Source organism: Triticum aestivum, chromosome 5B, assembly GCF_018294505.1.
Source record: "Triticum aestivum cultivar Chinese Spring chromosome 5B, IWGSC CS RefSeq v2.1, whole genome shotgun sequence".
Classification (NCBI taxonomy): domain Eukaryota; kingdom Viridiplantae; phylum Streptophyta; class Magnoliopsida; order Poales; family Poaceae; genus Triticum; species Triticum aestivum.
Window position 1 is genome coordinate 463,232,414 of NC_057807.1, and position 24,560 is coordinate 463,256,973.

Below are 24,560 nucleotides of genomic sequence, written 5' to 3' on the forward strand. Positions count from 1 at the left end.
GACGTTTACGACCAAAATATTCCTACTGTGGCGTTTTGGTCACTAGCAACCTCCCCCAGGCCACATAGGCATCCAGCGTGGCAAGCTGATGTGGCACAAGATTCATCCCGGTCCAATTCGATTTTCTACATGGGCCGAGCCCAACAATTCGGCCTTTTCAATATATATTTATTTCTGTTAATTTTCACTAGCTTCATGGGCCTGGCCCAGTAATTCGGCCTTTTAAATTTCTTTGCCTATCCCTTTTGACAGATTTTTTTGGTCTTGTTTTTTTTGGGCCATTTCTTTGCTGGGCCTCTCAAGTTTTCCCCTCAAAAATAATTGTTCAATATATCTTGGGCTGGGCCAAAATAATTGATCCAATCCAACTTCTTTTATTATGCCATTTACATTACAACACATCACACTACAAGTTATCTTGGGCCTAGCCCAGTTCCGATACATTTTCAAAGCAACATGAAATATTATAGGAGCCCAAAATATCTTTACATGCATTCATTCTAGCAGTACATATCTTTACATCCAACCAGTAAGTGCCAAACAGAACTATTCTACAACAAAGAAAAGAAAATAGATGACAAGACATCACACAAGTTCCTATTGTCCTCCTCCTTCAACATTTGAAAACCTTCACCTGGCAGTAGATCAATCATGAGTGAGAAACAATACAGCAGCAAAACAATACAGAAACAATACGGTTGATTATTCAAAGAAATTAAACTAAGTGCAGGTCACCCAAAGCTGAATTTCTTGCAATCCAAACAACACAAACAGTAGGAAGATGGTTGCATAGATACAAATCCATGTGGTAGCAGCAAAATTGGCCAATCTGGACCGCATCTTCTCTGTTTGGTACTAACTAAAAAAACTGGACTTGTTCATACAAATCCTTCTTGAATTCCTTACGCAGCCAGGATTTGCATCAAATATTCCTTAATTTAGCGGCATTTGTAAGCAGAGAAAGAGAGGGAGGGAGATGGGGATGCGTACCTTGTCCTGAAGTTCCAACGACCAGACTAGAGAGAAGTTGCTCCTCGTCTTCTTTCCTCAGCCCCAAATTTGCCTGCAATAACCACAATTCATTGCATCAACCAGCGATCTGATCTCACAAGCGATCTGATCTCACAAGCCTCACCCAGGTGGTGGACTGGTGGTAGTACAACAGCTAGAAGGCTCATCACTCACCGGTTGAAAAGCTCGACCCGGTACTCCATCTCCTTCTCCACCATCCCGAACATCTGCATCGCACAACCACCACCATCAATTGACCTCAATCACAATCTCGAAATCGAAGAGGAAGGCATATACACACAAAAAAAGAACATGAAAATTCCAGAAAAAGGCGACTTGTAGCTGCCAGCAGCAACTTGAGAATGAATGATTGATATCCTAGAAGTTGTAAACTGGAAGCCAGAGAAGCTACTAGTCAGGTTAGTTTCCACAGGTTAATTAGTTTCAAGTTCTGAAACTGAATGCATGGGGTCGAGTATCAGTATTCTGTGTAAATTAGTCATATGATGTACCTGTAGTTACGCAATGATTTTGCTCACGTTAGATAGCATGTACTTCTATATGAGAGAAAGAAGGATTGCTAGCAAATCTGCTACATTTTATTGTGCAATGTCAGTCAGTTTGTGTAGCTAAACTGCCAACAACGAACCAACCAAGTGCATATATACTGCTCATGAGCATGACCAATTTTTTAATCAGACAAAACCAAATATGTTGCAGAATTAACATGGCAACAGAGCAAACCAATACAACTTGCAACTAATAAGCACATGATATTGCTTGGCAAAAGAAGCCACCAGGATCCAAGTAGATCTAGATTTACAGGTGCAATCTTCAATAACTATTAAAGCCATAATTACCACTACAACGAACACAAACAGAATTATGTACAGATGGAGCAACGGAGTCTATCGACTTGCCATTCAAAATCTAACAGACCAACTGGTTCGAACACTAGGCAAAGTAAGACAGAAACAAGTAAATCGGCACAGAAACAAGATAATCAGGTCCATATATTTAAGTCAAGCCGGGAGCATGGAGCAGCAATAGCCTTCCCACTTCTGTCTTGTCCATGCCAGGAGCTTGCTAGCGTTCGAAACCAGCAGTTTCTGTAACAAGTAACTGAAACTATGTAAATGTAAAGAAAAAGAAATCTAAAGGTGTGTATGAGAATACATCAATCAGATTCAGGATTCGGCTATACCTCCTCGGACAACCTTTTAGATGGTGGCTTGTCAACATTGATGGGTGGCAGCATGGACAGGCGAGCACCCGCGAAGAGAGGAGAAGAAGACGTCGCCGCAGAGTGCTGTGGGCAACAACCCGTTTCTCCTCATGCATCGCATAGTTGAATACAAATAATCAAGCTACACAATATTACTATTCGCATATGCAACAATTCACTGCAAATCACAGTAATATATATACCTGTTCAGTGAGAACAGCATAAGTTTGCCCTTTGGACTCCAAAAGAATCAACACAGCAACAGCAGGCCCTCTTGCAAAGACAATCCCTGGAATCTAAATATATTGTAGATCAATAAGATGAACGAAAATCCACAATACATACTAATTTTAAAAGGTAAGACAGAGTACCGATGATTATTTAGGAACTTTCTAGAACAAAGATTTCGCGAGCATGTCAATTAACTAGCTCTAAATCCATCATGCTAACACAAACGATTTGGCAAACCCTGGTGAAGCACATATACTGCCTGCCCTGGTCTATCGCGGCTCCTCACCCGGTTCTATCATATCTGCACCTACCTTATGGTCTCCACTTACTCATACTCCAAACCCTGTTTGTGTCTAAGCAATCTTAACATAGATAACAAACTAGACATGACAAGGTCACATCTATTTTAGTTGGAGAAACACCTTAAAATTGTATGAATCGCAAATTGTTACTACTGCCAGTAAAAGGAGATAGAATCCTGGGACATTGTGATCACCTTGGCTTTGGTTTCCTCGTCGACGATGTCGGCTTTGAACTTGAGGAACCCCACGCGCTGCCCAAACATGTCCACCCCCTGCAACACATCGCGGAGTATATTTCAGATGCGCCGTCGACAGACAGATTCCCCGAGGAAATCGTACTAGCTCAAACATTTCGATTCAGAGGGAGGGGGAAGCACTAGGACCGCACCTGGATGAGGATCTGCCGGAGGCTGAGCTTCCCGTGGGCGAGCAGGCCCTTCTCCGCCTGCAGGTTCTCCAGCCACCGCCGGAACAGCGCCGAGTCCAGCGCCTTCCTGAAGTCCGTCTCGGCTGCGTCGAGGCCGGCGACTGGGCAGGCGCGGGCAGGGGCGGCGCGAGGAAGCCGGGCATGACGGGCGGGGCCAGCTGCTGCTGCTGCTGCGCGGGGCGCGCCGCGGGGCCCTCCCTGCTGAGGTCGACGACGTAGCGGCCACGCGCGACGCACCAGAGCCGCGTGCGGACGACGCAGGCGGACGCCCGGGCCGCCGTCGCCGGATCAGCGCGTAGGCGGACGCTGGGGCGAGGCACCCGGCGCCGACGCCCGTCGCCGCCATCTGCAGGACCCGCAGAAAACAGAAGGAGGCGGGCGGAGGAGGTTGGGACGGATGGTGGATCGCCCCGCTCGGAGCGCGCCTCGGCTCTCTCGAAGCCTCTCGCTGCTGGGGAAGGAGCACGGGCGGCGGGAGTGCTGCCGCGGGCATGGATGGATGGTTGGATTGATGGAGGCCGGTGGTTGCAGGTGGCCTCGTTCCCGACGAGATCGAGCTGGGATGTGGCCATGGACGTGCGATTTGGTTGGGTGAGGGAAGGGGAGGGGTGAGAGGAGTAGGGCGTGCGGGAGGCCATGGACGACGGCCAGCTCCGCCGGAGGGAGGTGCCAGCGGCGATCTGGAAGGGAGGAGGCAGCTCTCTCTCTCCGTCGGGCAGCGAGGAGATCTGGAAGGGAGGAGGCAGCGAGGAGATGGATGGGTTGGTGTGGGGGTGGGAAAGAAAGGAGGCGGGGGGTGGATGGAACATGACAAGCTAGGGTTTCGGGGTTGGTGTGGACAGCCGTTGGATCCACGAGCATCCGACGGCGTATGATGCACGATCCGCGTGAAGGGTCTACAGACCAATCAGAATGCAGTATGATGCTATGACCATCTAAATTGGTCATAGTTGTTTAAAAATAATATGTTAAAGTCATGACAACTATTTTATGACCTGAGAAATTCAAAAAGAAAATAGAAAACCTTCTCATTGTGTCACCAAAATGTGAACGAGTTTTCAGAAAAAAATAACAAACATGAAAAAAGATAAATATCTTCAAAAAGGTGTAGTGAGAAATGAGTTTTTTTTTGCAAAAATAAACATTTTTCATTTTTCGAGTGCTCAAAAGGAGGTATTTTGTGAAGGACCTCTCAAATAATTGTTGCAAAATCGGACCAAATCATTTTTCTAAAATACTAGGCCATATTTAAGGCATAATTGACAAAATGGTTGGGTGTCAAAAGTTTTGATTCACCTCTGGTGAAAAAGACAAATTCCCGCCGATTCAGCTGGAAGCGGGTTAAATTTGAACTGTAGGTGCCTCATAGTTTGCTATTTATTTTTTCCAAAAATCATTTCTAGATACATAAGTACCTATTTAATCAGAGAAACGCCAAAAAAATCCAAGATTCAACCACTAGCTAGGAACGGTCATTCCCGCCGTTTTGACCGCATTTTGAAACGGGCATAAAAAATTCAAAAAAATTCAAAAAATTGGGAAACCTTCGCATTGTGTCATTATATGTGGCCAAGTTCCCAGGAAAAATAACAAACTTGTAATACAACAATTATTTTAAAAAAAGTGTTCTCAGAAACGAGCTATCACGTGTGGAGATCAATGACTTTCAAGCCAAATGATCAATCTTATGGCCACATTCATGGCATAGTTTGTTCAAATGATCTCATACTGTGCACAAGAGTGCATATTGGAATGGCAAACAATGTTGCCTAAGGAAGTTTTCATTTTCTTTGGACGAAAAAACCATTTTCCATTTTTTGAGTGCCCGAAAGGAGGTTTTTTTGTGAAGGACCTCCCAAATAATTGTTGCAAAATTGGACCAAATCATTTTTCTAAAATACTAGGCCATATTTAATGTACAATTGACAAAATGGTTGGGCGTCAAAAGTTTTGATCCACCTCTGGTGAAAAAGACAAATTCCCGCCGATTCAGTTGGAAGCGGGTCAAATTTGAACTGTAGGTGCCTCATAGTTTGCTATTTATTTTTTCCAAAAAACATTTCTAGGTACATAAGTACCTATTTAATCAGAGAAACGCCAAAAAAATTCCAAGATTCAACCACTAGCTAGGAACGGTCATTCCCGCCGTTTTGACCGCATTTTGAAACGGGCATAAAAAATTCAAAAAAAATCAAAAAATTGGGAAACCTTCTCATTGTGTCATTATATGTGGCCAAGTTCCCAGGAAAAATAACAAACTTGTAATACAGCAATTATTTTAAAAATGTGTTCTCAGAAACGAGCTATCATGTGTGGAGATCAATGGCTTTCAAGCCAAATGATCAATCTTATGGCCACATTCATGGCATAGTTTGTTCAAATGATCTCATACTGTGCACAAGGGTGCATATTGGAATTCCAAAAAATGTTGCCTAAGGAAGTTTTCATTTGCTTTGCACGGAAAATTCATTTTCCATTTTTCGAGTGCCCGAAATGAGGTTTTTTTGTGAAGGACCTACCATATATTTGTTGCAAAATTGTACCAAATCATTTTTATAAAATATTAGGACATATTTAATGCACAATTAAAAAAATGGTTGGGTGTCAAAAGTTTTGATCCACCTCTGGTGAAAAAGACAAATTCCCGCCGATTCAGTTGGAAGCGGGTCAAATTTGAACTACAGCTGCCTCATAGTTTGCTATTTATTTTTTCCAAAAATCATTTCTATGTACATAAGTATCTATTTAATAAGAGAAACATCAAAAGTTTTCCAAGATTCAACCACTAGCTAGGAACGGTCAAGCCCGCCGTTTTGACCGCATTTTCAAACGGGCATAAAAAATTCAAAAAAAAATCAAAAAATTGGAAAACCTTCGCATTGTGTCATTATGTGTGACCAAGTTTCCAAGAAAAATAATAATCTTGTAATATAGAAATTATTTTAGAAAAGTGTTCTCATAAATGAGCTATCATGTGTGAAGATTCATGGATTTCAACCCAAACGCTCAATCTCATGGTCACATTCATGGCATAATTTGTTAAAATGATCTCATATTGTGCACAAGGGTGCATCTTGGAATTCCAAAAAATGTTGCCAAAGGGAGTTTTCATTTTCTTTGCACGGAAAATTCATTTTCCATTTTTCGAGTGCCCGAAATGAGGTTTTTTTGTGAAGGACCTACCATATATTTGTTGCAAAATTGTACCAAATCATTTTTACAAAATATTAGGACATATTTAATGCACAATTGACAAAATTGTTGGGTGTCAAAAGTTTTGATCCACCTCTGGTGAAAAAGACAAATTCCCGCCGATTCAGTTGGAAGCGGGTCAAATTTGAACTGCAGCTGCCTCATAGTTTGCTATTTATTTTTTCCAAAAATCATTTCTATGTACATAAGTATCTATTTAATAAGAGAAACATCAAAAGTTTTCCAAGATTCAACCACTAGCTAGGAACGGTCAAGCCCACCGTTTTGACCGCATTTTCAAACGGGCATAAAAAATTCAAAAAAAATCAAAAAATTGGGAAACCTTCGCATTGTGTCATTATGTGTGACCAAGTTTCCAGGAAAAATAATAATCTTGTAATACAGAAATTATTTTAGAAAAGTGTTCTCATAAATGAGCTATCATGTGTGAAGATTCATGGATTTCAACCCAAACGCTCAATCTCATGGGCACATTCATGGCATAGTTTGTTCAAATGATCTCATATTGTGCACAAGGCTGCATCTTGGAATTTCAAACAATGTTGCCAAAGGGAGTTTTCATTTTCTTTGGACGGAAAATTCATTTTCCATTTTTCGAGTGCCCGAAATGAGGTTTTTTTGTGAAGGACCTACCATATATTTGTTGCAAAATTGTACCAAATAATTTTTATAAAATATTAGGACATATTTAATGCACAATTGACAAAATGGTTGGGTGTCAAAAGTTTTGATCCACCTATGGTGAAAAAGACAAATTCCCGCCGATTCAGTTGGAAGCGGGTCAAATTTGAACTGCAGCTGCCTCATAGTTTGCTATTTATTTTTTCCAAAAATCATTTATAGTTACATAAGTACCTATTTAATCATAAATACATTGTTTGGTGGTGATACGTCGAGGTTTGGGCGGTGGCCGAGGGCCCCAATTCTAGAGTGCGTAAACTCGCATGCCCGTCGCGCGGTCACCGCGTGACCGTGGCGTTGCCATGTGTTATGGTCAGCCTAGGCATGTCTAGTGGGTTGAGCACTCCCCAGGTAGGTGCTAGGAACAAAATTACAACATAAGATTCTCACGAGGAGACCGATCGATTCTCAAACATGAATTAGCGGCCAAGTGTTTGATTAGCGGTACGAGAAATGTACATGGCTAATGGGCGTGAGTTTTGGCTGAGGATGATCAGTTACTAAGAAGACCGTCTTCACAAATTTTCAGCTCAAAAGGAAGACCCTAGGTGGTACTAGCTTTGCAAACCACCACACTGGACATAAATACGAATGTTGAAGCTCGGCTCAAAATAATGAATGGATTGAGCTGGCATTTGGTGGAGGATGGTTATTTGGGCATAGGAAAGTACTGTAGAAAATGGATACTATTTGGACATGCCAAAATGGTACTTCCTTCACAAACTGTTACTCTGAACAGAATAGGAAAATGAATATTTTTGAATTATTTTTGAACTAGGCAAGGAAGGTTTTTACATATTTGACGAAGATATGACCCAAAGAATTTATGAGATTTTTTTGGGAATTTTGGGAATGACAGAAATATAGGTTGCTTCACAACCTAGGGCAAAAACTGCCACATGGACATGACACATAGGCAAAACTGATGAGGTGGCGCCTAGTCATAGCAACCCACCACAATTTACAAGGCTATGACCATCTATATTGGTCGTTAACAACTAGAAATAAGGCAGCGGACTAGCGCTGTTAGCTTTATGACCATTTCATGTAAGGAAATTATGACCTTTCTAACCAAAATGGTCGCAATGGTTTAGGGTTTGGAGCCCCTCGAACAGCTTTTGACCAATTGGTCTCAAATGGTCATAAATCTATGACCAATTCTTACAGGGTCGCTGACAGAAGGTCATAAGTTGACATATTTCTTGTAGTGATTTGCCTCCTTATGTTTTGGAGTTAGTTGACATAAACAGTAAGGGACTTATGTGTTTGCTAGTGCACACAGAGTAACAGGTCCCTGGAGTCAAGTGGAGTTTGATTCAAACGAAGAAGATAATCCTCTGCGTGGAAGTGAAATTTATCACTGAAGATTATGATAACAAGAGAGACTCCTGAAAAATTGCTGACGCGAAGCAATTGGTTCGGTGCTCGTCCGAATGAAGTGACTGCGACCGAGAAGATTGAAGACGAAGTATTTATTTCGTTGTTTCTCTTCTCTTTATTGAGTCATAGGACCACCATACTACTAACAGGGTGTAGTGTTCGAAGCTTTGATTCTCTGATGCTAAACCCAAATCCTATGAAAGTTGCGAAAGAAATCTCCTTGTGTTCTGAGCAAATACTTGCCAGCAAGAGAATGTGATCTTTTTCACTACGAGAGACTTGTCTCTGACCAAGGAGTTAGCATTACTTGGTCCTCAAGTAATGTTACTATTGCTCTTGAAATCCGACCATTGTGAATGTGTCGATTGGCCATTGGCTGGACTACGCGTCCAAAATGGTCATTTCCCACCAGGGAAGGCTGCGGCGATAAATAGCCACCCCGCACCGGTGTTGTCCGGTGGCTGCTCTGTTTGATTGTGAGAAGAATGTTGAGAAACCCCCTCTCCTGAGTGGTTTGAGTTTAAAATCCACCAAGAGAAAACCTCAGAGCCAAAATATTAGATAGTGGTTCAGCATTACTCGAATCTAAGTTCAGTATGCTTCGCCTATTACTCTTGAGAGCTGCGAACTCTCTAGATGGTTAGGTGTCAATTTCTTCAGAGACCAAGAGTAATTGTGGTTCTCAAAGAAGAAGTCTGTAAAGGTTCGGAGATCGCCTCAAGTATCTACCACGAGTGATCGGCATTGGTTGACGAACCAATTGTCAAGGAGAATAGGGCGAAGAGAGTTTATCTTCTATGTTAAATCACAACCCCTCCAACCAGACGTAGTCCTTTTGCAGAAGGGCGAACTGGTCTACCAAATTCCTTCTCCCCATCGAGCAACACTGGTTATTTGTGCTTCTCCTCTTTACATTCGAACTGTCTCAGTCATGTGATTTGTCTCGATGCATGCTTTTAGTTTCCATTCGGTAGTTTATATTCGCTCACTATACACTGTTTTCATTCACTCTGCTACTCGGTTCTGAGAGTTTTGATATTTCCAAAGAAAATTCAAAACTCCCATTCATCCCCCCTCTGGTAGACATACTTCATTCCTACACAGTGGAGTTGTGGCTAGCATGAAGACTGAGATGGAGAAGAAAAAGGCAGAGAACTTGAAGTTGCAAGAGAAGTATGCAGTGCTTATGAACCTGGTAGGCAGTGTCATCAGGAACCTGAAGATGAATTGTTTGAAAGAGAATGAAAAGCTAAGTGAAGATAACAAGAATTTGAAGGTTCAGTTTGATGAACTCGCCGAGTTTGAGAAAAAACTCATTGAAGAGAATCTACAGCTGAACCTTCACATGTGTGATCTCAAGTAGGCACATGAGAATCTCATTAAACATAGGGATGAGCTTAAGATCTAGATTGCTGATTAGTTGAAGGCAGTGGAGAAGAAAAAACATAAGTTGAAGTTGATCCATGACATCTTGGAGGAATGAGCTAGACGAAGATGAAGATGAACTTGGTAGATGAAGAAGAGTATGCTTTGCTAACCTTTTGTGAAGAATTGTGGTGTAATGAAGTGTGATGTATGGATCTACTAGTTGTGAATTATGTTAAACTCCACTATGCTATGATTTGTAGCTATGTTGTAATGCAAGAACCTATTAATAATGCACCTATAAGAATCTATGGTTTGTAAGAGTCTATTAATTACGCTCAAGTATGCTATGTTAGATGGTTCAAGTTATAACTCTTGATCCATGTTGCTTTGATAGATGGCTGATAAATACGGTTGAAATTATATATATCATGATATATGTTGCTTTGATAGATGGATGATAGATGGTGGTAATTAGGGTTCACTCAACGCCGAGCCCCCCTGGACTCAAGTAATTTGGTGATTAGGGTTCCCTCGATGCTGAGCCCCCGATACCCAAGTAGTTTGTTTATTAGGGTTCCCTCGACACCCATACCCACCAAACCCAAGTAGTTTGGTGATTAGGGTTCCCTCGACGCCAAGATCCAGGTCCATCCCGAGGATCCGTCCAAGACGGCCTCGATAGGATCTGGCCTGGACCCTAAATAGGAAAGCATGCTCCACGACTTCCTCTGTGAGAATTGGTAGATCTTCACCTGGCATCATTCCAGTATGCGAGGGATCCCAAGGGAGTTTGCGGAACATGGCCGGAATATCATTCTCGGATCCAAGCAAGTGAAATGGGCCTTGTGCAAATTCTAGGTACCCAAGCGTAAGGCTATGGATGAAGAGTTGGCTAAGCTGCTCGAAGTCGGCTTCACCTGAGCAGTATGCACTCGGACTGGTTGTCTCATGGTGCTAGAGAAGGATTTGTTACCTTTGCCACGTATCGACTAACTAGTCGAAGCAACAACTCATGGGGTGGAGGCATCTTTGTGTTGATTTCAAAGACATAAACATGGGGTGTTGGCTATATGCATTGGAGGTGGGAGAATTGCCGTGCAGTTTGGCACGGCCAAATCATGGGGCATTGCAAGGATCCAACAAAAAATTGGAAGTTTTTTGCCTTTGAAGATTTATGGATCTAGCATTGCTGCTTTGGGTTGCCTAGATCTCACAATGACACCAATGTATTGCAGATATCTCATCTATTTGCAAGGCTAGCGGGTGATACTTCTCTACCTTGCAACTTCAATGTCAATGGCCACCAGCATGACCAATGTTACTATCTTGTCGATGGCATATATCCATCTTGGCCAACATTTGTGAAGAGGGGTTAATAAGAGCATGAAACATAAGCATTTCACCAAGGCGCCAAAATTTTAGACAAAATACACTACAAAGGCATTTGGAATGCAATGAGCAAGCTTCTCAATTGTCCAGGGACATGTTCATTTATGAAACAAGGATGTCTTGTCAAATATAATGACATGTTGTGTAATCCTACACAATATGATCATAGAGGATGAGAGGGATATGCCAGATACAGGCACAATCGCCAGCCTAGCAGTGACACGTGCCACCTCGCATTTCTTGAGGCGTACCGGAAGATTGAGTACCGGGCCTCCATCATCAGTTGAAAGAGGATTTTGTTGAGCATCATTGGCAGCTACATGGGAGATAGTGTGTTTAGATTATTTAAATATTATTTATTTTTAGTTGAACCAATTTTATAGGATTATTTGTTACATTTGAATATATTTTTGCATTTAATATATTCGAATTAAAGGTTTGTAATATTATTCGTTCACTTATTGAATTGTTTGTTCTAAGTTGTTGTACATCAGGTAGAAAGAATTAAACATAAAAAATAGAGACCACACTATGGGCGACTCTGTATTTGCGCACACCCTCCAAAATATTATGGAGTGTGCTCCATGTGCATTACGTAGACTGTCGGCATGGCGACTGTGCATGAGTTGCTCTAACTATGGCACATATCTATGGAGCGTGCTCTTGCTTGTTGCTAAGCTCTCTAGCGTGCAGACTGGTCACGTGAGTTTGATCTTCACGATCAATGGATGTGTCAATTTTAGAGGGGGTGTCCATGTGTGCATGTTTAGTGAGACAATGTGTACTTGCACTCCAAAGGCTTGTGGCGTCCAATAAATTACCTGGAGTGGATCAAAGATGCACACATGGACTATGCATGACACCTAATAGCACTCTCACTTTCATTCATCCCACCAACCATGATGTTACTCTGGAATGTACCTACTCCAGTGAAAAAAATGTTTTCTTCTTCCTAGTTGAACTAGAGAGGGCAATATATTAGCACCAAACAAATGAATACCAAATTCAAATCCAAATGTATTATCTACAAATCTATCACCACTTGTCATCGACTCTCCACTTTAACATGTGTCTTAAATCCTCATTAGATCCCATTGCAAACTTCTCTATGGCTACCTCACTATCGAAGACAACTTTCATATGTGTGTGTAGTTCTCAAATAGGACATGGAGGAATTCAACATCCTTATGATGTTTGGCCTAACTGTGATTATCCTACATATATATTTCAATTCCACACCACATTCAATATAAAATAACCCATTTCAGCAATGAATAGTAGATTATAGCACTTGAAATGGATATTCCACCATATACAACAAATCTCAACATTTCAAAGATTTTGACACTTAAAAAAGATTTGGGTAATAAATATTTGATTTCAACACTTAAACATATTTCAACAATAAGTATGACATTCATCATTAATGACATATTACAAAAGCTGAAAACATATTTTAGTCCAACCTGAACATTTATGTATATACGTTGTTGTAGTCCAAGTAGTGTTGCTCTTCTAACACTAATGTGGCGTTGATGTGTGTCACACTTAATCATCTCAACTAAGTAATTTTTACCCACCTAACTCGCAGCTTGTGAAGATGATTGTGCACTAGGATGTTATTCAAACAAAACCTAACAAATCACTCTAAGACTTTGCAACATGGATAAGATGGGTCTCCTTTAATCTTGTATCAATCCTAACAACATTTTCTACAATCTAACAAGAGACTGCGTCATGTATGTGAACATACGAGGGGGCCAAATAAGTAAATCCTCCATCTTCTTAGTGGTAGTTTGACCACGTTCAACCATTTACAACAAACATGTATCACATCTTCATGTTTTCTACACCAAATGTCAAATTTAAGCACTTATAAGATATTTCAAAATAAAAAAATATAGCACAAAACGATACATTTGAACACCAAATATAAGAGTTTAGCATGTAACTGAAGGAAATATGCCCTAGAGGCAATAATAAAGTTATTATATATTTCCTTATATCATGATAAATGTTTATTATTCATGCTAGAATTGTATTAACCGGAAACATAATACATGTGTGAATACATAGACAAACATAGTTTCACTAGTATGCCTCTACTTGACTAGCTTGTTGATCAAAGATGGCTATGTTTCCTAACCATAGACATGTGTTGTCATTTGATTAACGGGATCACATCATTAGGAGAATGATGTGATTGACATGACCCATTCCGTTAGCCTAGCACTTGATCGTTTAGTATGTTGCTATTGCTTTCTTCATGACTTATACATGTTCCTGTAACTATGAGATTATGCAACTCCCGTTTACCGGAGGAACACTTTGGGTGCTACCAAACGTCACAACGTAACTGGGTGATTATAAAGGAGTACTACAGGTGTCTCCAAAGATACATGTTGGGTTGGCGTATTTCGAGATTAGGTTTTGTCACTCCGATTGTCGGAGAGGTATCTCTGGGCCCTCTCGGTAATGCACATCACTATAAGCCTTGCAAGCAATGTGACTAATGAGTTAGTTGCGGGACGATGCATTACGTAACGAGTAAAGAGACTTGCCGGTAACGAGATTGAACTAGGTATTGGATACCGACGATCGAATCTCGGGCAAGTAACATACCGATGACAAAGGGAACAACGTATGTTGTTATGCGGTTTGACCGATAAAGATCTTCGTAGAATATGTGGGAGCCAATATGAGCATCCAGGTTCCGCTATTGGTTATTGACCGAGAATAGTTCTAGGTCATGTCTACATTGTTCTCGAACCCGTAGGGTCCGCACGCTTAAGGTTTCGATGACAGTTATATTATGAGTTTATGAGTTTTGATGTACCGAAGGAGTTCGGAGTCCCGTATGAGATCGGGGACATGACGAGGAGTCTCGAAATGGTCGAGACGTAAAGATCGATATATTGGACGACTATATTCGGAGTTCGGAAAGGTTCCGAGTGATTCAGGTATTTTTCGGAGTACCGGAGAGTTACGGGAATTCGCCGGGGAGTATATGGGCCTTATTGGGCCATACGGGAATAGAGGAGAGAGGTCGAAAGGAAGGAGGTGCGCAGCCCCCCTCTGGTCCGAATTGGACAAGGGGTGCGGCCCCCTTTTCCTTCCTCCTCTCCCCCTCTTTCTCCCTTCTCCTACTCCAACAAGGAAGGAGGGAGTCCTACTCCCGGTGGGAGTAGGACTCCCCTTGGCGCGCCCCTACTAGGCCAGCCGCCCCCTCCCCCCTTGCTCCTTTATATACGGGGGCAGGGGGGCACCTCGAGACACAACAACAATTGATCCCTTGGATCTCTTAGCCGTGTGCGGTGCCCCCCTCCATCATAATCCACCTCGGTAATATCGTAGCGGTGCTTAGGCGAAGCCCTGCGTCGGTAGTACATCAAGATCGCCAGCACGCCGTCGTGTTGACAGAACTCTCCCTCGACACTCGGCTGGATCGGAGTTCGAGGGACGTCATCGAGCTGAACGTGTGCTAGAACTCGGAGGTGCCGTAGTTTCGGTGCTTGATCGGTCGGGCCGTGAAGACGTACGACTACATCAACCGCGTTGTTCTAACGCTTCCGCTTTCGGTCTACGAGGGTACATGAACAACACTCTCCCCTCTCGTTGCTATGCCATCACCATGATCTTGCGTGTGCGTAGGAAATTTTTAAAATTACTACGTTCCCCAACAGTGGCATCCGGGCCTAGGTTTTATGCGTAGATGTCATATGCACGAGTAGAACACAAGTGAGTTATGGGCGATACAAGTCATACTGCTTACCAGCATGTCATACTTTGGTTCGGCGGTATCGTGAGATGAAGCGGCCCGGACCGACATTACGCGTATGCTTAGGCGAGACTGGTTTCACCGTTACGAGCACTCGTGCTTAAAGGTGGCTGGCAGGTATCTGTCTCTCTCACTTTAGCTGAATCGAGTGTGGCTACGCCCGGTCCTTGCAAAGGTTAAAACAGCACTAACTTGACGAACTATCGTTGTGGTTTTTGATGCGTAGGTAAGAACGGTTCTTGCTCAACCCGTAGCAGCCACGTAAAATTTGCAACAACAAAGTAGAGGACGTCTAACTTGTTTTTGCAGGGCATGTTGTGATGTGATATGGTCAAGACGTGATGAGATATAAGTTGTTATATGAGATGATCATGTTTTGTTGAAGTTATCGGCAACTGGCAGAAGCCCTATGGTTGTCTCTTTGTTGCATAAGATGCAAGTACCAAATAATTGCTTTACTTTATCGCTATGCGATAGCAATAGTTGCAAGAGCAATAGTTGGCAAGACGACCATGTGAAGACACATTGATATAGATCAAGATGATGAAGATCATGGTGTCGTGCCGGTAACCATAGAGATCATGACAGTACTTTGGAGATGGAGATCAAAAGGCGCAAGATGATCATGGCCATATCATGTCACATATTTTGATTGCATATGATGTTTATCTGTTATACATCTTATTCTGTTTTGTTTGACAGTAGCATTATAAGATGATCTCTCACTAATTATCAAGAAGTGTTCTCCCTGAGTATGCACCGTTGCGAAAGTTCTTCGTGCTGAGACACCACGTGATGATCGGGTGTGATAGGCTCTACGTTCAAATACAAAGGGTGCAAAACAGTTGCACACGCGGAATACTCAGGTTAAACTTGACGAGCCTAGCATATACAGATATGGCCTCGGAACACGGAGACCGAAAGGTCGAGCGTGAATAATATAGTAGATATGATCAACATATTGATGTTCACCGTTGAAACTACTCCATCTCACGTGATGATCGGACATGGTGTAGTTGATATGGATCACGTAATCACTTAGAGGATTAGAGAGATGTCTTTCTAAGTGGGAGTTCTTAAGTAATATGATTAATTGAACTTAAATTTACCATGAACTTAGTCCTGGTAGTATTTTGCAAATTATGTTGTAGATCAATAGCTTGTGTTATTGCTTTCATATGTTTATTTTGATATGTTCCTAGAGAAAATTGTGTTGAAAGATGTTAGTAGCAATGATGCGGATTGGATCCGTGATCTGAGGTTTATCCTCATTGCTGCACAGAAGAATTATGTCCTTAATGCACCGCTAGGTGACAGACCTATTGCAGGAGCAAACGCAGACGTTATGAACGTTTGGCTAGCTCAATATGATGACTATTTGATAGTTTAGTGCACCATGCTTAACGGCTTAGAATCGGGACTTCGAAGATGTTTTGAACGTCATGGACCATATGAGATGTTCCAGGAATTGAAGTTAATATTTCAAGCAAATACCCGAGTTGAGAGATATGAAGTCTCCAACAAGTTCTATAGCTAAAAGATGGAGGAGAATCGCTCAACTAGTAAGCATGTGCTCAGATTGTCTGGGTACTTCAATCACTTGAATCAAGTGGGAGTTAATCTTCCAGATAAGATAGTGATTGACAGAATTCTCTAATCACCATCACTAAGTTACTAGAACTTCGTAATGAACTATAGTATGCAAGGGATGACGAAAACAATTCCCGAGCTCTTCGTGATTTTGAAATCGACGAAGGTAGAAATCAAGAAAGAGCATCAAGTGTTGATGATTGACAAGACCACTAGTTTCAAGAAAAGGGCAAAGGGAAAGAAAGGGAAACTTCAAGTAGAATGGCAAACAAGTTGTCACTCCCGTGAATAAGCCCAAAGCTGGACCTAAGCCTGAAACTGAGTGCTTCTACTGCAAAGGAAATGGTCACTGGAAGTGGAACTACTCCAAATATTTGGTGGATAAGAAGGATGGCAAAGTGAACAAGGGTATACTTGATATACAGGTTATTGATGTGTGCCTTAGTAGTGTTTATAGTAGCCCCTGAGTATTTGATACTTGTTCGGTTACTAAGATTAGTAACTCGAAACAGGAGTTACAGAATAAACAGAGACTAGTTGAAGGGGAAGTGACGATGAGTGTTGGAAGTAGTTCCAATATTGATATGATCATCATCACACACTCCCTATACTTTCAGGATTAGTGTTAAACCTAAATAAATGTTATTTAGCTTTTGCGTTGAGCATGAATATGATTTGATCATGTTTATTGCAATACGGTTATTCATTTAAAGTCAGAGAATAATTGTTGTTCTGTTTACATGAATAAAACCTTCAATGGGCATACATACACATATTCATAATGTTGAAGCCAAAAGATGCAAAGTTAATAATGATAGTGCAACTTATTTGTGGCACTGCCGTTTGGGTCATATCGGTGTAAAGCGCATGAAGAAACTCCATAAAGATGGATTTTTGGAATCACTTGGTTATGAATCATTTGATGCTTGCGAACCATGCCTATTGGGCAAGATGACTAAAACTCCGTTCTCCGGAACAATGGAACGAGCTACTGACTTATTGGAAATAATACATACCGATGTATGCGATCCAATGAGTGTTGATGCTCGTGGCAAGTATCGTTATTTTCTGACCTTCACAGATGATTTGAGCAGATATGGGTATATCTACTTGATGAAACATAAGTCTGAAATAGTTGAAAGGTTCAAAGAATTTCAGAGTGAAGTGGAAAAATCATCGTAACAAGAAAATAAAGTTTCTGCGATCTGATCGCGGAGACGAATATTTGAGTTACGAGTTTGGTCTTCAATTAAAACAATGTGGAATAGTTTCACAGCTCACGCCACCTGGAACACCACAACGTTATGGTGTGTCCGAACGTAGTAACCGCACTTTATTGGATATGGTGCGATCTATGATGTCTCTTACTGATTTACCACTATTGTTTTGGGGTTATGTATTAGAGACAACTGCATTCATGTTAAAAGGGCATCATCTAAATCCGTTGAGACAACACCATATGAACTGTGGTTTAGAAGTAAACCTAAGCTGTCGTTTCTTAAAGTTTGGAGTTGCGATGATTATATGAAAAAGGTTTTCAACCTGATAAGCTCGAATCCAAATCGGAGAAGTGCGTCTTCATAGAATACCCAAAGAAAACTGTTGGGTACTCCTTCTATCACAAATCCAAAGGCAAAACATTCGTTGCTAAGAATGGATCCTTTCTAGAGAAGGAGTTTCTCTCGAAAGAAGTGAGTGGGAGGAAAGTAGAACTTGATGAGGTAACTGTACCTGCTCCCTCATTTGAAAGTAGTTCATCACAGAAATCTGTTCCTATGACTACTACACCAATTAGTGAGGAAGTTAATGATGATGATCATGAAACTTCAGATTAAGTTACTACAGAACCTCGTAGGCCTTACAGAGTAAGATCCGCACCAGAGTGGTACGGTAATCCTGTTCTGGAAGTTATGTTACTAGACCATGACGAACCTACGAACTATGAAGAAGCGATGGTGAGCCCAGATTCCGCAAAATGGCTTGAGGCCATGAGATCTGAGATAAGATCCATGTATGGAAACAAAGTATGGACTTTGATTGACTTGCCCAATGATCGGCGAGACATTGAGATTAAATGGATCTTCAAGAGGAAGACGGACGCTGATAGTGTTACTATCTACAAAGCTAGAATTGTCGCAAAAGGTTTTCGACAAGTTCAAGGTGTTGACTACGATGAGAGTTTTTCACTCGTATCTATGCTTAAGTCTGTCTGAATCATATTAGCAATTGCCGCATTTTATGAAATCTGGCAAATGGATAAACAAAACTGCATTCCTTAATGGTTTTCTTAAAGAAGAGTTGTATATGATGCAACCAGAAGGTTTTGTCAATCCTAAAGGTGCTAACAAATTGTGCAAGCTCCGGCGATCCATTTATGGACTGTTGCAAGCATCTCGGAGTTGGAATATACGCTTTGATGAGTTGATCAAAGCATATGGTTTTATACAGACTTTTGAAGAAGCCTGTATTTACAAGAAAGTGAGTGGGAGCTCTGTAGCATTTCTAATATTATATGTGGATGACATATTGTTAATTGGAAATGATATGGAAATTCTGGATAGCATGAAAGGATACTTGAATAAGAGTTTTTCAAAGCAAGACCTCGGTGAAGCTGCTTACACATTGAGCATCAAGATATATATAGATAGATCAAGACGCTTGATAAGATTTTTCAATGAGTACATACCTTGATAAATTTTGAAATAGTTCAAAATGGAACAGTCAAAGAAGGAGTTCTTGCCTGTGATGCAAAGGTATGAAGTTGAGTAAGACTAAAAACCCGACCATGGCAGAAAATAGAAAAAAAATGAACAGTCATTCCCTATGCCTCGTCATAGGTTCTATAAAGTATGCTATGCTGTGTACTAGACCTATTGTATACCTTGCTCTGAGTTTGGCAAAGGAATACAATTTTGATCTAAGAGTAGATCACTAGACAGCGGTCAAGAATATCCTTAGTGAGGACTAAGGAAATATTTCTCGATTATGGAGGTGATAAAAGAGCCCATCATAAAGAGTTACATCGATGCAAGCTTTTACACCAGTCCAGATGACTCTAAGTCTCAATCTGGATACATATTGAAAGTGGGAGCAATTAGCTAGAGTAGCTCCATGCAGAGCATTGTGGATATAGAATATTTTGCAAAATACATACGGCTCTGAATATGACAGATCCGCTGACTAAACTTCTCTCACAAGCAAAACATGATCATACCTTAGTACTCTTTGGGTGTTAATCACATAGCGATGTGAACTAGATTATTGACTCTAGTAAACCCTTTGGGTGTTGATCACATGATGATGTGAACTATGGGTATTAATCACATACAGATGTGAATATTGGTGTTAAATCACATGGTGATGTGAACTAGATTATTGACTCTAGTGCAAGTGGGAGACTGAAGGAAATATGCCCTAGAGGCAATAATAAAGTTATTATTTATTTCCTTATATCATGATAAATGTTTATTATTCATGCTAGAATTGTATTAACCGGAAACATAATACATGTGTGAATACATAGACAAACATAGTGTCACTAGTATGCCTCTACTTGACTAGCTTGTTGATCAAAGATGGCTATGTTTCCTAACCATAGACATGTGTTGTCATTTGATTAACGGGATCACATCATTAGGAGAATGATGTGATTGACATGACCCATTCCGTTAGCCTAGCACTTGATCGTTTAGTATGTTGCTATTGCTTTCTTCATGACTTATACATGTTCCTGTAACTATGAGATTATGCAACTCCCGTTTACCGGAGGAACACTTTGGGTGCTACCAAACGTCATAACGTAACTGGGTGATTATAAAGGAGTACTACAGGTGTCTCCAAAGGTACATGTTGGGTTGGCGTATTTCGAGATTAGGTTTTGTCACTCCGATTATCGGAGAGGTATCTCTGGGCCCTCTCGGTAATGCACATCACTATAAGCCTTGCAAGCAATGTGACTAATGAGTTAGTTGCGGGATGATGCATTACGTAACGAGTAAAGAGACTTGCCGGTAACGAGATTGAACTAGGTATTGGATACCGACGATCGAATCTCGGGCAAGTAACATACCGATGACAAAGGGAACAACGTATGTTGTTATGCGGTTTGACCGATAAAGATCTTCGTAGAATATGTGGGAGCCAATATGAGCATCCAGGTTCCGCTATTGGTTATTGACCGAGAATAGTTCTAGGTCATGTCTACATTGTTCTCGAACCCGTAGGGTCCGCACGTTTAAGGTTTCGATGACAGTTATATTATGAGTTTATGAGTTTTGATGTACCGAAGGAGTTCGGAGTCCCGGATGAGATCGGGGACATGACGAGGAGTCTCAAAATGGTCGAGACGTAAAGATCGATATATTGGACGACTATATTCGGAGTTCGGAAAGGTTCCGAGTGATTCGGATATTTTTCGGAGTACCGGAGAGTTACGGGAATTCGCCGGGGAGTATATGGGCCTTATTGGGCCATACGGGAATAGAGGAGAGAGGCCGAAAGGAAGGAGGCGTGCAGCCCCCCTCTGGTCCGAATTGGACAAGGGGTGCGGCCCCCTTTTCCTTCCCCCTCTCCCCCTCTTTCCCCCTTCTCCTACTCCAACAAGGAAGGAGGGAGTCCTACTCCCGGTGGGAGTAGGACTCCCCTTGGCGCGCCCCTACTAGGCCGGCCGCCCCCTCCCCCCTTGTTCCTTTATATACGGGGGCAGGGGGGCACCTCGAGACACAACAACAATTGATCCCTTGGATCTCTTAGCCGTGTGCGGTGCCCCCCTCCACCATAATCCACCTCGATAATATCGTAGTGGTGCTTAGGCGAAGCACTGCGTCGGTAGTACACGTGCTGACAGAACTCTCCCTCGACACTCGGCTGGATCGGAGTTCGAGGGACGTCATGGAGCTGAACGTGTGCTAGAACTCGGAGGTGCCGTAGTTTCGGTGCTTGATCGGTCGGACCGTGAAGACGTACGACTACATCAACCGTGTTGTTCTAACGCTTCCGCTTTCGGTCTACGAGGGTACGTGGACAACACTCTCCCCTCTCATTGCTATGCCATCACCATGATCTTGCGTGTGCGTAGGAAATTTTTGAAATTACTACGTTCCCCAACAGTAACAACTCGATTTAGTAATAAATAACATATGATAGCACCCAAAAAAACTATTTTGGCAAGAAAATAATAGATTTTAGAACCAAATGAGCAAGTTGCAAGTTGTTGTAATGAAACTACAACACCAAGTCACAACAAAATAATTAAATGTGTGCTAACGGAAACAACACTTAGCCTTTAAGGAGGGTATACTCGAGGATGAATAATAAAATTGTAAAATAAGAGTTTAAAATGCCAAAAGGTCTGTCATTTTTACACCATACATGTATGTATATTCTATCTACGTGCAAAGTTCCGTGAAGAAAAGACGTATGTCATGTTATGGGAAAAACTAACGAGGTTAACTTGGACGCATTACTTTTTTCACAAACCACTATATTTATATATTTTTCTTCATGAAAATTCATAGACACCCAAAATGACAGTGACACAACTACTACTGTTCTCCACTTGGAAAAAAATATTACACGGAAAAATATGCTCGTCGGAGCTCTTATACATTTCCGTGTGCCAGCCCCTTGTCTCCCACATCAAATGCATTTATTTTTTCAATATATTGCCCATAAAAATTCCTCAAAATTAGCATCGCCAACTCTGATTTGCATAAAAGTGATGGAGTTTATAAAAAATGGAGGGCACACTTTTCGGCGGGTGGTGACGATCTGTATGATGATTGTTTTTTCTCTTTGTCACGAGTTTAGGAATGTAATCTTTGAATTTTTCTCTAGGAAACTAATGTGTCAGCCCATGTTTTAGTTAGTAAAGCGGAGAGCACTCTTCCTAATGCTTGGCAAGAGTATCCTCCCAATTTTCTTGTGGATTGAATCACCAACAATGTAACTATGTGTCAAAATGAATAAAATCTGCCATGATGGCTTTCATTCAAAAAGGAAAAAAAAAGAATGCCTCAAATTTTAATCATTTCTTTCTTCCTCATCAATGTAACCACACATGGATGAAGAAATTGTGCACTTTTTATATAATCAATTTTAATTGTACGTTTGAGAGAGTTGATTTTGCCCACTAGTTTATTCATCGCCCGGTTCTTGCCAAGTCCAAACAGTTCCAATATTTGTTGCAAAATGATTCGAATGTGGTTGTTGCGAATCTCATGTTATTGCAAAACGGAATACAAATTGTGATATATAAAAAAATCTAATTTCAAAGCAATAATATTTTATTTGCGTCCCCCTTCACTCCCCCCCCCCCCTAAAAAAATGCAGACACCCAAAATAATACATAATTCAAGCCTCACACTCACACATGCCACATTCATGCATTTCTTAAGGCGCATCAGAATATTGAAGACCGAGCCTCCCATCATCAGTTGAAGGAGGATCTTATTGAGCATCAATGGCAGCTACGTGGGACATAGTGTTTAACTTATTTCAATTTCATTTACTTTACTTGAACAATTTTTTACCAAACTATTTGTTGCATTTGAATAGTTTTGTTGCATTTAATATATTCAGATTAGTTGGTTTTTTTTGAATTATTGTATTGTTTGATCTAAATTATTGTAAATATAGTAGAATGGAAAAAGGGAAAAAAATCAATACCATATTATGGGCAACTCTGTGTTTGCCCACATCCTCCAAAATAATATGGAGTGCACTCCGTATGCGTTCTGGAGGTTGTTGTTGACTATTCTAGGGCTGCTCTAACCGTGGCACATATCCCTGAAACGTGCTCTTGCGTGTTGGTAAGCTCTATAGTGCAGACTGACCACACGAGAGTTTGATCTTCATGATCAATGGATGTGTCATTTTTGTGCGCGTGGGGGGGGGGGGGGGGGGTCCATATGTGCATGTTTAGTGAGACAGTGTGTACTCGCATTCCAAAGGCTTGTGGCATCTAACAAATTTCTGGCGTAGATCAAAGATGGTCACATGGGTCTGTGCATGACACCTGATACCACTCTCACTTTCATTCATGCCACCAACCATGATGTTACTTTGGACTGTACCTACTTCGCTGAAAAAATGTATTCTTCTTACTAGTTGAACTAGGAAGTGAAAAATATTAGCACCAAACCGATGAATACCAAACTCAAACCCAAATATGTTATCCATAAATCTATCAACACATGTCACTTGACTCTCCACTTTAACATGTTGTCTCAAATCCTCATTAGATCGCATTATATTGCCAACTTCTCTATGGCTAGCTTACCATCGAAGACAACTTTCATGTGTGTGTGTAGTTCTCACATAGGACACACAGGAATTCAACATCCTTAGGATCTGTGGCCTACCCATGATTATCCAACATATATATTTCAATTATGTATCACATTCAATATAAAATACCCCATTCCGGCAATAAATAATATATTACAACACTTAAAAAAGATATTTCAGCCATATACAACAAATCTCAACATGTCAAAGATATTGACACTTAAAACAGATTTTGGCAGTAAATATCTTATCTCAGCACTTACACATATTTCAATAATAAATATGAGATTCATCATTAAATAACATATTATATAAGTTGAAAATATATTTTAGTCTAACCTAAACATTTATGTATATACATTGGTGTAGTCCAAGTATTGTTGCTCTTCTACACCAACATGTCATCGATATCATTCCAGCGTGTCACACATAATCATCTCAACTGAGTAATTTATACCCACCTAACCCACCGCCTATGAAGATGATTGTGCACCAGGATGCTAGTCAATTGAAATCCAAAAATTCAGTCCAAGACTTTGCAGCATGGATAAAATGGGTCTCCTTGAATCTTGTATCAGTCCTAACAACATTTTCTACCATCTCAACAAGAGACCACATCATGAATGTGAACATATGAGGGGTCCAAATAAGCGAATTCTCGGTCTTCTTAGCGGCAGC

The 24,560-nt window shown here is 41.1% G+C and overlaps 1 protein-coding gene across 13 annotated transcripts; it reads right to left on the reverse strand.

Moving 5' to 3' along the window:
• Positions 1–354: 354 nt before the first annotated feature.
• Positions 355–3,984, reverse strand: LOC123112486 (translation initiation factor IF-2). 13 transcript variants are annotated; one of them, XM_044533478.1, is made up of 8 exons: positions 3,158–3,984; positions 2,964–3,041; positions 2,440–2,525; positions 2,216–2,340; positions 2,068–2,120; positions 1,186–1,238; positions 991–1,063; positions 355–634 (listed from the first exon to the last, which is right to left on the reverse strand). In XM_044533478.1, the coding sequence occupies exons 1-8, from the start codon at positions 3,687–3,689 to the stop codon at positions 552–554; spliced, it is 1,083 nt and encodes a 360-aa protein (XP_044389413.1). In that variant the 5' UTR covers positions 3,690–3,984; the 3' UTR covers positions 355–551. The 13 variants fall into 13 exon arrangements, 3 of the variants coding, with proteins under 3 accessions (XP_044389413.1, XP_044389415.1, XP_044389414.1); XM_044533480.1 differs by having other exon boundaries at positions 2,440–2,532; XR_006455510.1 differs by having other exon boundaries at positions 594–634; positions 2,068–2,133.
• Positions 3,985–24,560: the final 20,576 nt, after the last annotated feature.